The sequence below is a fragment of the Atractosteus spatula genome, chromosome 6, assembly GCF_055471065.1.
Source record: "Atractosteus spatula isolate fAtrSpa1 chromosome 6, fAtrSpa1.hap1, whole genome shotgun sequence".
NCBI classification, from domain to species: domain Eukaryota; kingdom Metazoa; phylum Chordata; class Actinopteri; order Semionotiformes; family Lepisosteidae; genus Atractosteus; species Atractosteus spatula.
In genome coordinates this window covers 44036559-44051117 of record NC_142711.1, presented here as the reverse complement: position 1 = coordinate 44051117, position 14559 = coordinate 44036559, and the positions used below count along the sequence as shown (strand labels likewise).

At 37.3% G+C, this 14559-nt stretch overlaps 1 protein-coding gene across 1 annotated transcript; it reads right to left on the bottom strand.

The window, feature by feature from the left end:
* Positions 1-3332: 3332 nt before the first annotated feature.
* LOC148832938 (secreted frizzled-related sequence protein 4-like) lies at positions 3333-14559 on the bottom strand. The gene is made up of 6 exons (XM_088918792.1): positions 13626-14559; positions 12964-13041; positions 12770-12835; positions 12291-12489; positions 8804-8867; positions 3333-6026 (listed from the first exon to the last, which is right to left on the bottom strand). Exons 1-6 carry the CDS (start codon positions 14068-14070, stop codon positions 5874-5876), a joined length of 1005 nt encoding a protein of 334 aa, XP_088774918.1. The 5' UTR covers positions 14071-14559; the 3' UTR covers positions 3333-5873.

The following is a 14559-nucleotide window of genomic DNA, read 5'->3' as shown; positions in this document are numbered from 1 at the left end:
CTAATGAGTATAAATTGGCTGATTAGTCACACACACAATACATTGAATTGTTCAAGTATCATATTAATAGAAAACATTGAAGTATGATTTCCAAGCAAATATGATTATATGAGCAAACACCTAATACCTTTCACAATAACAAGGCTAACGACAAAGAAATACATATTTAAATATGTTAAAGAGTTCCACAAGGAAAACAGCATCTATACAGTATTCCTAGAAATGCAAGGGCAGCAGTTATTGGGAATTAAAATGGTCAGAGTCTGCTATAGGAAGGCAGTGCATGGTTGTTAAGGATAGCCAGCTTCAATGTATTAGAACAAATCTGAATTTCCTTAAATCTCCCTTTCAGTTTGTTACATTTTCACAAGTTCCCAAGTTATAAGTAATAACTTCAATATTTGAAAAACATTTTCACGATACTGAATGTTTTGTGAGAAATATGGCTTATACAAAGCTTTAAATTTGATAAAACTCAATGTCTATAGGTGCATTTTCTGTGCATTCATCTACCCATTTTCAATTACATTGAGTCCATTAGAAGGTGATTGTGACCTGGAACCTAACCTGGAAGCCAATGTTTCCTCTATGATGGCTCACCTGTCCATTGTAAACTTACAGAGCTGAGGGTTTAGAGACACAAAATAATCAACATATTATGTCTTCGAACTGTAAGAGCAAACCAAGCACCCAGAGGAAACGTGGTCAAAATGAGAACATACAGACTCCCCACAGAATGTCACCAGACTGGAATCAAACCACTATTATGGTGCCCAATTTATGTTAAAGTAAACCAAATACTGATTCCAAAACATTTTACGTTATTTGTAGACAATGTTTCCATTCTATTCACTTACACACATTGCTCGATATGTATTCACAATGTTGGTAAGTGGCACAGTCCAGATAATATCCTACAACCAGGTCAAAAGCTGTTCAACAAACACAGTAATATGTTGTGACAGGGTACAGTACCATTGATTCAGTATTATGCATTTACTGTATGGCCTTTTAAACTCTTCTGTTCCTAATGGGCTTTCATTGGAAGTTCTTGAGCCTTTATATAAGGAAATGTCTTGAGAGGAAAGGAATGTTGTGTTGTGTCATGGCCATACAGAACTCACCAGCAAACAAATAAACATTTGATATATTTTAGACAGTTCAATAATGTCCCAGTATATTTATTAATCCTATCTTTGAAAAATTTCAGTAGCTAAACCCATATCATAGATCTGCCTAGTTGTACATGATGTAATGTTATTTACTACATAATTATTTGCTTAGCCTTGATGCCTCCAGTCTATTACATCACTGCAGTCTTGAAAAGTCTGCCTCCTGGAGTGGTTTGTGCAATGATTTTTGTCACTTGATTTACACTAGCACTTAAGCTCTGCTGAATTAATAGGCTTTTAATTTGTTTTAATTGGTTTCAAATATTTTGTTGCCAGTGGAGCTGTGAATGCTGATATTTTTACACATTTCCATATTTTGTGAATATTCCCATTGAGCACATACAGAAGTTATTGTGAAAAAATAGTAATTCCAGTTTTACAGTAACAATAATTGAAATGCACATGTAAATGTTGTACTCATATCATGATTTTATTGATTCCATTGTGAATAGAAATACCTTGTTCATGATTTTTTCAATATATCTCAACTACTACGTCATGAGCAGACAGAAATAGGTACAGTATGTCAGCTAGGAGCTTAGGAGCTTTTCTTTTAGACGCATGTGACATTCATATTTGTGTGCTGACAGAATCTTTGGCTAGTGTTCTGCCTAAATCAAGAGTCTAAAAAAGTTGCCTTGTTTCACTAGTTTTGCCGAAAACACAATTTTGTCAATGTGGTGTTTGTTAAAAAAAACACGTAAACCTGATTTAGCTTACACAGAATTTTGACCAGATGATTTCACTGACATTTATGGGGTCATAACAATGATTCAAAGTCCACATAAAAACATAAAAATTCATTTTGGAGCCACAGTAATATAGTACATTTTGCAGTAAGCTGTAGCTGACATCTATTTAGTTGTGTTGTTCTAGAACTTTGAATCTTCAAAATCTAGAAACATTCCGAAGCAATTCTTATTTAACTAAAGAGGCAGGGAACATTTTCATTACTTTAAAGCCTACAATTCACTTTCAGAATTAGCTTAAATAACTTCAAACACATATTCATCTTCAACCAAAAATGACAAAACATTATTTTACAAAGGCATAGGATAACTAGGGCGGGACAGTGGAGCAGTGGTTAGCATTGCTGCCTTGCAACTCTGGAGCCTGGTTCAATTCTAGACTTGGGGTCCAATCTGTGTGGAGTTTTCCCCATGTTCTCATGGTGTCACGGATGTCAGAAGGGACAAGCCGTGGAATGGCAGGAGAGGGAAAAAAGACCCTATGCGTAGTGGCAAGATGGGTTTTAGCCCGGGCTCAGGAGGTCAGATAATGTCAGGTAGAAACCTATGCCATCAGGCCACGGACATAGGGTGACCTGGTGCTAGGCGGGTCTCAAGACACCCGAAACCTCAATGCTGAGTGAGGAGGAAAGCGTGACACCAGTGGGAAAGAAAGGGAGGGATTGGGACCTGTCATCAGCACTGACTGGGCAAGGACAAAGACACTCGAAGAACCAGCAGTGCAGTTAAGGTACCATGGGTAGCGAGGATTGTAAACAAGGACTCGGCATGGACTGGGCAGCATGTTTGGATGTGCGTGGAGGGCTGAATAAGATCAAGAACCAGGCAGGCCCTGGCAGGACAGCAGCACAGGAGAAGGACACAACACACAGACATTGCAGGGGCTCTACATCGGTGGGTAGGATGCTCAATGATAAGAAGGGAGGATGGAATACAGACAAGAGAAGGGAAGACATATTGGTAGGTTAATTGGCTTCTGGGAAAATCATCCCTGGTGTGAGTGTGTGCGTGTTTGTGTCTGTGTGGATCCTGCGATAGCTCTCCAGGGTCTCCCCTGCTTTGCACCCATTGCTTGCCAGGATAAGCTCCAGCTCCCCTTCGACCCTCTATTAGGTAAAACAGTTAGAAGATGGATGGACAGATGAACGACTGAACACTGTGTGAGATGGAAGTGCTAGATATTAATCTACATATTGTGTAGTTCATATGAATTCCTTTTACTCTGTTACAAATTTATATTTAGCAAATCAATGCAATGGTGACTAATCCTCATCAGACGTATGATATTGCCATGGAAAAGAGTTGTAGTGATACAGTATATGACACCATCATGTTCATAGAGACAGACATGGGTCTAAATGGGTCCTTATAAGTTTGATAGCTGCTGAGAAAGAAGACACAGTGGACATCAGATGTGATATATTTTATTTCAGAGGAGGAATGTTGACCTCTTAAATTTTAAAGTGTGAAGGAATGCTGTACATTGTGGGATGGCATAATTTTTACAATTGTTTTCTATGGATTTACAAAAAAAAATTGCTTTAAAAAATCGGTTTAAAAAATGATGTGGCAGACATTTAAAAAGCTGTTCCAGCAGTCTTGTTCACTTGTTATAAAACACCGAAGCATGCAATAAAGCCAGCTTTTAAAAGAACAAAAAAAACAATAGTTATAACAATAATAAAAGTATTGCACCTTAGGGAAAATAGGCAAGAGGAAAAGAGGTTGCACACAAGTCATCTTGTGGAGATGCAGATTGTGGAAACTTTTGTGATCACGATAAGTCACAAAACTCACTAAAGTGCTTTCCTAAATCCATCTATTACACAGCAAAAATGAAAGACTCTCAATGCTTTGAGACCAATACATGTGTAAGCCTCACAACTGATTCTTCTTTTTCTATGCAGTAATGTAGCGAAGTGGAAGAAATATTTCAGTGTGTGTAGTCACTTTTGTATTGGAACCTTAGGAAATACTGTATATCAACAACATTATTATGCTTTTAGGCTTAGAGAGGAAAAAATATAACAAACTTCACATTTACTGACACCTCCACAGATACGTCTTTGACAGTGATCTTGGTCAATTTTATGAATTAACAAGAAAGCGCAGTGTTCACAGTCAAAAGACAATGAGCAGTTGTCTGAAGTGATGCACAAATCTATCGCATTTCTTACATTAAATGAAACGCTAATCACAGGGCTTTATTTATATTTCATTTCCCTGCACTCAAGCAGAGACTAATACTGAGAGTGTTAATCGTCAAGCATTATAATCCTGTGTGCAACACAAGTCACTTTTTGTGTTTTCCTAATTCTGTAGTAGGTTGAGATGTTGAGTTAAATTAACATACCATAAAACATAAGACAGAATCAGATTACATACACTGAATGTTCTAGAACAGGGGCCTGCAGACCTGGTCCTGTATAGTTTGTTCCACCAGTGTGTTACCATAGTTCCCAGACCTCTTCTTACTGACTATTTCAAATCTCCCACTAAAAAGTGCAGGACTAGGACTGCAGCCCCCTGAAAGAGATTATTATTACATGTCATTCACAAGAGGATTCTGGCCATGCAGATTAAAATTCTCTGTTAAAAAAGAGACACTGCTATAATAGTACAATGTTGCTGTTACATCTATCAAGCAATAAGCTGCATATTCCATTGTCTCCTAATTGCTTTATAATTGCAACTGATTATATGAATATATGTGCATGGGGGAACCACGTTTGAAAAGCAGGAAGCTGTTGAAACATTACATTTTTGTTGATTTCAGTTTAAATGATTCCCAGGATGGCACCACAAATGGAAAAGATAGGAGTTTTCAGACTGCCACCATTCACATAAGAGGCATGGTTAAATATGCCATGTGTAATGGTCAAATATAAAAAACTCCTATTTTCCAGCTATCCAGAAGCCTACTAGCAATGCTCATATGACCTTTCAATGAGTATGAGATAGTCCAGCTCATAGCACTAGCTCTGCCCTGGTTCTGTATGTCAGTCTTGCCATACTTTGACCATCTTCTGAACTGACAACACCAAAATGCTGGAAAAGATAAGTGTTTTGCAAGGATGCAAAAACTACATCCTCATGCACACTCAAGTAGTGATCACATGGTAGGATATGCAACAATACAAAAACAGGGAAATCCATTTAACAATGAATAGTTCTTATTTTGACAACTACAGAAAGAAAAATGAATAAAACTATTACACATGGTAATATGGCAACAAAATATAAAATCTGAGAGGAAAGTGCAGGTGGGGAACTCCTCTTTTTACTCCACTAACTTACTAAAAGTGCCATAAGAAAAGTAAGTTTATGGGTTCTTAAGCAGATGCTGTTTTCCAGCTGAAAGCAGAGGCTGGATTTGTGCAACAATTTTTAATAACACACTGCGACAGGGGTGACATTTCTATCACATTCACACCTGTCACCTCAGTCCTAAACCTTCCCCTATTTGCATTGCATGAACTCTGTGCACAATTCCCTAAGGAACACCACTATTCATCTCTCAATAATTTTTAAATAAGTTGAAAACAACAGAAGCCAGTCTGAAGTATATAATACATTTTAAAAAATGAAAAAAAAATCAATATATGTAGAAACAATAAAAAAACGTAAAATCTACTTAGTTGCACATTTTTGTTGCAGCACACAGGAGTGTCACTAACGCATAACCAGATGCAATCATGAAGGGCAACACTAGGTGGTGTCACCCTGGTTAAACACAAAGAAGCTTGAGAAACAAAACACAAATGTAGTGCAAAAATGTTGGCACTGTACGGTGAGAGAACTTGGCAGGTAGCATAACAGCCACACCCCCCCCCCCCCCCAAAAGAAAACCATGGAAATATTGTCAACCATTTCCCTGGCTTGTGAAGCCAGACGCCACTAGTCATCATGCAGAAACGTCCACTGTAACATCATGTAATAGAAATTTGGCAGCTTATGATTTTTTGGGTTTCCCATCCCTTTGGGTGTTCTTGCTCGTGGCGGTCTTTTTGGGGGTACTGGAGGCTGAACCTGTGCTTTTAGGGTTGACTTTGGGGCTGCCGGTGTTGGGGTTCCTTTGTTGCTCCTGTAGTCTTTGCTCCCATCGCTGAGGAGAGTAGAATATAAGTGTTAACACACTGCTGAAAGGATATATTTGTTATTTATTTTTGCATGTGCTCTTCTTGTTCTTGTGCTATACTGTATGTTTTTAAAAGAAGAGTTATCTTGCATTACATTTCCTCATAGTACCCATCTGAAATAGAAAGGTACTGAAGATTTAACAAATTGAGATTGTAATAGCATAGTCGCCCATGTTGGGTGTGACTTTCTGAAAAATATTTTTAAGCTGAATCTACAAAGCACACATAAAAGAAAAACATGTTTCAATCACATTATCAATGACATGAGTTGTCAATGAAATGATAATCTTATGAAACCACCAGTGTACAGTTTATGTGTCTTCTGCACTTTGCTGGAAAAAATTAAGTCAAAAACTAAATCGGGAATTAAGTTAAATTCTCTTCAGCTGTTTATGACACCGGTCAATTGCCTGTATCTCCAACACTGTGTCTGTTATATAAGACATTCTCAACCCTGTTAGTTCAATTTTAAGACATGCTTTGTTGTGATGTGATTTATAGTTCCCATTAATGCACAAGCTAACACCCACAGATAATTTATGCCTGGCTAGTGCAAATCAGTCCTATAAATTATCTGTGGTGACCTAATCCTTGGTCTCGTCAACCTTTAATTGTGGCAGAATCTAAATTCAATAGTTATCTTGGCGTTAAAATGGCTTTAATCTCTTCATTATCTTCAATATATCTCTTCATATGTAACATTGTGTTTCACAGCCCTGCCACATTCATTCCCACAGGGAAGAGAAATAGAAACAAAACATACTGCACAAGTACATTTTAATTTACTGGGAGTAATACAGTATTTTTGAAAAAAAAAAACATTTAAATATATTTCAATATGTAAAGAAAATTATACCAGATTATAACTTATTTCAAACATAGATGCAATTTCAAAATATTTTCCAAATATGATCAATATTACAATATAATGCTTTTTGAAAGCATTTACTCCCTACCAATGTTGTCCTGTTTTGTCGTGACAAATTCAGGTTGACAATTTCAAGCAAAGATTGACCCATTGAGACAAAGGATCAATCAGCACAAATCAGCACTAAAGTGGTACAAAGGCACAGATCAGGAGAAAGGAACAAAAATACTGAAAAAAATCATGGGGAATTAGGAAATTGAAAGTTACACTGATTAGATCAGGCTATTCCTCCAAACTGAGCAGTCAATTAATGGAGGAAACTGGTTTTAATTTAAAACTGGATATATTTAATTTAGACTGGATTTTTTTGGTTTAAATTACAAAATGTCAACACAGAACATTACCCAGTCAACACCATTCCTACTGTCAAGGAGTTTAGTAGCAGAATTGCATTAGAAGGCTGTTTTTCCTCACCTGGGACCTGGAATCTTGTCGTATTTGAGGGTAAAATGTATGCAGGTAAGTACAATCAATAATTGTTAGAGGAAAGCCTATTCTGTCTGCTAAAGACATAAAACTGGGACAAATAAATCTGTATACATCAAAGTGAAACATCATTGGAAGGGAATGAATAATTTTGGAAGGCAGTGTATATCTAAACCATACTTCAGAATGTGTTTTTGCCAACTTTTTCCCTCTATGGAGTTCCTGTACTTTTCTTGAACATTTTCTGCTTTGTCATTCCTAGTGTCTGAAATCAAATATTTTCCAAAAAGTAAATAACACTTTTAATACTATAAAATATGTTCATAGGGGTGTATTACCCCTTAAATGCCAGTAATGATTCTTGAATTTTTAACTTGCTTGTTTTTAGTAAAATAGGAGTACTGTACGAAATGAGAAATGAGTACACGTATATAGTTAAAAAGAAAATGGACGTACAGTATTTGTGAAACCAGTGAACTCACACAGATTGTGTGTTCAAATATTCACTGAAAGAAAATAAGGGTCCAATAGGCATCTCACTTTATAATAGACCATCATATCACTGTATATACTGTACCATCTATTAAGGAATGAAGACTGTCATGACAATGAAAATGCATATGCAAAAATATTTAAGCAGTGCTTGTTAATATATTGAGATGATTTACACTTTCACTAATTCAATGAGACACCTACATCTTCTTCGGTTTGTTGTCTGTTTCTTTAGGCAGGGTTACTCCCATACCTTCATTTCACATAATGTGCCTAACCTAGTCTGCATCAATATCCCAGGAAATTCTAAAAAAGAACTGTTTTTTTATTTCAGAAAACATATCAGAAAAGGTTACGATGCCCTTCATTTCAAGTAATAACTGATCCTTAGTGTAACAAAAGTTCAAGAATTGATTTTATGAATGGGTACAAATTCATAAGATGAGGCCATTAATCTAGCATATTTCTGTCATATTTCTGTTTTTTCTCAAATATGAATATTTGTTTATTGAAACAAACATGCATTTATCATGATTTCAAATTCCTGTTTGGTATTAACTTTGAGAGCACAAAAATGTTATAGCATCACAGTTAATAAGGCAATAATATGATGAAAACGAACATCCCATTTTTGGTGATTTGTGTTAGCCAAGGAAGCTTGACATATCGGCAAACACATTCCAAACTGTGAAAATCTTAAAAGAGAAGGAGACTCTGAAAACAAATTGATAAATAACACCCATCAATTTTCCAAGCTAGAAAAAAAGATGAGCTACAGTATGTGTTTTCTTATGGCCTGTACTAGACTTCAAATTCTTTAACAGATGTTTTACACTTGAGGTCTTGGAAAAATGGGACAGGAGGAGTATGAAGACTGTGTCTGCAGGCACTGCTTACCTTATATTTCTTTACCAACTGGTCTTTCCACCTTTCCACAAGGCACCCCTCAAGCAGCATCAGTCTGAAAGGACAGTGGAGAGCTAAGCGCACTGCTGTTCAAAAGAACAGTTTCGCAAATGTGCAACAGTCAGTGTTTTCACAGAAACATTTAATGCTGTCTGAGATATGGTACAGAATGCCCTCCAACTGGACTAAAATTCATGGTTATTATGAACCTCTGCGACACAGGAAGAGAAGGTCTGAATCTAGCCAGTGCTTTGTTAGAAATTCTTAGAAAACTGAATGATTGTCATTCAGGAATTATTTTTTCGTGATGGCTTTGATGATACTCTATGTACAGTATAAGCCACACTTGTGTTCACATTAGTTCTTTAACACTCTATTAGATGGTTCACATTAACTATTTTCAGCATTCATGCATTCAGCATTCATGTGGGGACAGAAGCAAGGCTGGGAGTTGGGTTGAATTAAAGTAAAAGACACATGACACCACTGGTCCTTTTTTGTGTAGAGTTGTGTTTTTCAAATGTGACTCTAGGTATTTTGGATAAAGTAGCTTTCATCATGTTGCTAACTTTAGTGGTAAGGTAAGTGAGCTCTCAGCTCTTACATTGACATGTGAAAAGATAGCAAATGTTACAGAAGAGAGGATCTGAGGATCAAATCTCCTGAAAGAAGCCTGGGTTTCAACAATCACATCCACTGTTGTTTCTAAAGAGGTCCTTCCAGATGACGTTGTCACTGCCTTTGAAGATTTTGAATACTTCATTCGTATTACATCAGTCTTTAAAAGATTCACCTCTTTAAGCCTGTCAGAGTAGAATGTTCCTTTGAGCCCATGAAGGTATCCTGTCACTCTTTTCTGATCTGCTTTCTTTGTGTGGAAAAATGTCTCCTGTTTCACTTGTAAGTGTTCTTCCATGAAGTTTCCAGTTTTGTATTTCAGTGCAGATTCTGAAGACGTCTACCGAGTTGGCTTTATTAAGGCCTTTGGGGGTTTTGAATACATGAATCAGGTCCCCACAGATTTTTCTGTTCATGATTAAAAAGGCTTACTTCTTTAAACCTGTCCCTAAATGTGTCTTGAGCAGCACTATTTTTAATAACGTAGGAACCACAATTGCAAACAATATTCCAAAGGTGTTCTTACTGGTGCACTTTTTAATTTTAACATAATATCCTTTGAATTAAACTGAATGTTTTTAGCGATGTACTGTAAATGATGCTTAGGTTGACAAATCCGCCTATGAAATAGGTTCAATACTATCATAGTTATATTTTTGCCACCTGCGTGCAATATTTCTGCACTTCTCTACATTAAACATCACCTGTCAGATGTACGCACAATCTTCGATTCTGTCTAAATCTTTTTGACTTTCTTTGGCAGCTTCAACAGCATTTGCTTATGAACATCAATACATGATGAAAACAATGAACTGTCCTTTGGGCTATTTTGCTATTTGTCAGGGATTTTTTTTATCTTACTCTAAACTGTTAAGGATATACTGTACTTGTTTTCAAACATCTGCTTCAAATATTCATTTATTTCTTACATACATAGCTTTAGGTTGTTTTTTAAGCTAGAAAATGGATCAGCGATTATTTTTCCATTCTTTATAATGTTTCTTTTGTATTTATTTCATTTCAGATTTGGGGTATTTCACATATTTTATGTTTTTCCTCCCTTTTCTTCTATAACAATCTGAATTTTGTCCATACAATATACAGTATATCGTAATAAAACTAGAAATTATTTTGGAAGCAAGATGAATTTTACTTTCAGGACTCAGTAAAACATGATCCAGAAAAAAAAAATGTTTTGTATTTTAGCCACTAAATAAGCAGAGGCAAATTTTAAAGTTGACCAATTCTAAGAATTTGTTATTTAATTTTCAAAGTTTTAATGAAGTTAAATGTTCTCTATAACTAAATATTACATATATATTAAACAGTGTAGACTATCTCTGGTTTTTGAATTCCTCAAGTGACAGCTGAAACTGTGGAAGAATTAAATAAATGTGTTCATCAGCCATTTTTGAGTTGTCTGCAGTTTCTCTCTGTGTGCTTGAGCTATTTTTTTATCTGCTAATATCTCATTTGATTAAGGCAACTGCTGATCATTTCATAACATTTTAGGAAAACGAATAACCTCAAAAGCAAATAAAATAAGATCTAGGGCAGATATTAAATCTAAATGCTTATTCATCTGTAAAATACAAATTACTTACCTGCTACTTGGCAGGCGTTTTCCAATGTCTTGAAATAGGAAATCTCTAGCAAGCTGAATGCCTCTCATGCTATTGACAGGTGAGTCACAATTTTGACGAAATCTTGGCTTAGGTCTAAATGTGGCTAACAGAGTCCTGACCTGGAAAACTCATCATATGGTCATGATCTCAAAGAATAAAAATGTGTAGTTTATAATCAGCTGTTGAAGCTCTATGCTATGCAAATAAAAGGGTTTAATTATCTGACTTTAAAATGTGATCTGTCACTTAGATATTAGTCATTTTTGAAAATGTCTGGTCCCTGACAAACAAGGAAAAAAAGTTAAATGCTGCCCTCAGCCACAGTATAGATGAAATAAACTAAAACCCATGTAGGCCTCAGCCAGACCTTCCTCACTAAACTCCTGGTCTTGGTCCACATTGTCGGTTGGTTTTTGTTACCATCCAGCTCTCTCTTACACAGCTGTAACCTTAACTGGTTTAGTAACAGGATTACTGCAAACCCGAGGTTTAACGGAATAATAGGGGCAAAGCAGAGTCCATTATTTCCGAATGACTGGTAAATCAGTTTTTGCAGCCTAGCAACACACTATTATATGTGCTTATTGTATACATACTGTATACCATATGTATGATTCTGGATCGTTTGACTTATTTTTAACTACTGCAATCAACACAGTCAATGAAATTTATTTCTGTGCATTTTATCACAAATATACAAGCTCTTTATTTCATATGTCGTAAATATAATGTATAAAAGTCGCTTAACCATATGAAACACTCATTATAAACAGCTGACCTACGCTTACAGAGCACCATTGATATTCCTGAATTTTAAACCGGTGTAGTATTTATTTTTACCTCGTTTTGTTATTTGCTTTTCCACGTTACTGCGGGAAGGTCCTCTATTTCAGATTTTCCAGATAACATTCCTCTTGTGTGAATTTTGGAGTTAAAGGCGAAGTCCATTAAACCGAGCATTTACAGTAATTGCAACTGCTTGGCTGTCTCAGGCTGTCTCAGGTGTTTTCAGTATTTTGGAGGTTGCCTTTTTTTTTTGCATTTCACAATAAAATCCCAAACGTCTGAGTTGGGAAAAAAAACCCTAACATGATACTCTGTATGTACTTCGATCCAGCAGCTTGTTACTTAATTTCACATTTGGTAATGAAGCAAGTATGTCCTCAACAGCTACTTGTACTACCGCAGGTGCAGCGTGAAGTTTCTAGTCTAGAAACAAGGAGCTTCGAGCTTACCTTGAGCGCCACTCGTAGCACATAATGAGCACCTCTTGATTCAGCAGCGGCTGCGGGCACGGGCAGGACGAGTTGGTGATCAAGGGGACGTGAGCGCGCGGGATGGGCTGGGAGGACTTCAGCGCTTCTTTCACCTCCACCACCGTTGTTATCTCATGGCAACCGCTTCGACTCACGGCCTTGACTTTAGCGTGAATAACTGCAAGGCGCGATTATAATGCTGACTTTCTGTACGGTAGCATTTATGAGAAAACCCTCAGACGAGGAAGTTCTTCATTGCCAATTCAATGTTAGGGGAAAATACACCAACACACAGGCGTGTCGTTTCCTACTGTAATTAGGAATTTACTGTATTTCATCAGTCTAAACTATATACGTTATTATCGTTATGATTTAAGAAACAGTTGAATTTTGTAACTGTACAGCACTTGCGAATACAATGAAAATACCAAAAGCAAAACCACAATTTAATGACTTACCATAATTGTATTTTTTTTCCATGTATGTTGACAGCGTTGGTTTAATTTTTTTGCACCTGCAGCGATCTGCACAAAAAATAAATTGAAAATCTAGTAGTGATGCGATTTATTTACATATATTCACTCCATACTACACAAAACACTCCATCCTTTATCAAAGATATTTGTTTCAGAAAATTAGCATTAACACTCACCGGAATTCCAGCTTTTACAGTCTGACGCTTGTGGTTTTTCTAGCATGACATCTCGGGAAAAATCGACCCACTTCACATCTGGGACAATACAAGCATATTTTAAAATACAACACATAACTTGGGGTGATGGTTGTTTCTACTAAACCAAAGGTCTCCAAAACTTTCTTCTAAACAGCCGTATTCAGAAGGATAATTGACATCGCCGTTAAATATCCACTTTCTGACAGTTTTATTGTAATCAATTTAACAAGTGATTTGTTAAATAAATAAATTAAGATAATTTGGGACCAAATATACAGTAAGTACGATTCAACTCTTTAAATTAGACTGGCTCACTTCATGAATTTACGATTAACTTTTGGAGCTATCAAGGATTAGGGTGGGAGAGGCCTTGCTTAGCAATCTAAATACCAGTGGGTTCCATCCACTCTGGTGCGATTCCGAAAAACAAATATCACAAGGTATTTTATCTATGGTAAAATCATCAAGATATGTTAACATAAAGTAACAAACTGAAAGTGAAATCCAATTAAGCAAGCTACCTAACAGAACTGACATTACACATGAGATGGCAACATACCTGACTGGAGAATTTGGCGTTCAATACTTCCAGTAACGCCGCGGGGCACTGCACAACAGGCATATTAAAAGTAGAAACTTACCTTCAGGTAGGTCCGTAACTATGGCTTCGGGAGAGATGCAGACTCCCCGGTCGTACACTGGTAACTCGTCACATGCCAGGCTTTCAGGCCAGCTGTGGTTGTACCGCCTCATGATGGGCTCACACCCGTCCCTCGCTCGCTGGCACACCGACTTGCACGGTTTGATGGGGTCGTGGAGGAACTCCAGGGTGCAGATGGGAGCGTACATCGCGCAGAGGAAAAAGCGCAGCACTTCACTGCAGTTGATGTCCACCAGCTCCTGGTACTGCTCGATAGCAAGGATCGCGTTCTCCTGCGTGCTGTGGTGGAGGTGGTTGGGCATTCTGGTTATGTTCCACGGCATGGTCCTACACATGGGGATATTCACGGGCTCGCAGGGGGCACCGCAGACCACCACTGCGGCACCTATCCACAAACCCAGTACTACAGCAACTACTGCGGGCATGTTCAAACCCTAGTCTTCAGGGATCACCTGTAAAAGAATTCCTTTTATACGCAAGTTTGAAGTTCAAGACCACGTATGCAGGAATAATTCCTCGGCTGGACTTTGACAATAAATCCCCAAAGTTCTTGTCCAACAAGACTGATGAAGTCACAGTAAAAGGACGCATATAGATTTTTGTCAAAATATGTATTTATCAATATGGGCTGTCCGTTTGTAGACTGAGCCACGAGAACCCGTTCCTTGAAATTATAGGACTTAATTTAACGTGGGATGAATACCAACTCCACAAGTGACGCCGATTCTTTCCATTTCTTTTTTGGCTGCATCATTTATTATTTTCCAGACTCAGTGACATCATCCTCATCTCCTTTCAATTCCCTCGACAGCTTCACTAAATCCCCTGTCCCCGTAAACGCTTAGCACCGCACTTCGCTCCTCGTATCGAAGGGCCAATCTACCTGTCTCAATCAATGTGTCAGCCTCAGGGCT

Coding starts and splice junctions, on each gene's coding strand:
- LOC148832938 (XM_088918792.1), bottom strand. CDS start 14,070: ATGCCCGCAGTAGTTGCTGTAGTACTGGGTTTGTGGATAGGTGCCGCA. Junction 12,490..12,769: donor GGAAAAAAAATACAATTATG/GTAAGTCATTAA, acceptor CGCGCCTTGCAG/TTATTCACGCTAAAGTCAAG. Junction 8,868..12,290: donor TGCTACGAGTGGCGCTCAAG/GTAAGCTCGAAG, acceptor CTGTCCTTTCAG/ACTGATGCTGCTTGAGGGGT.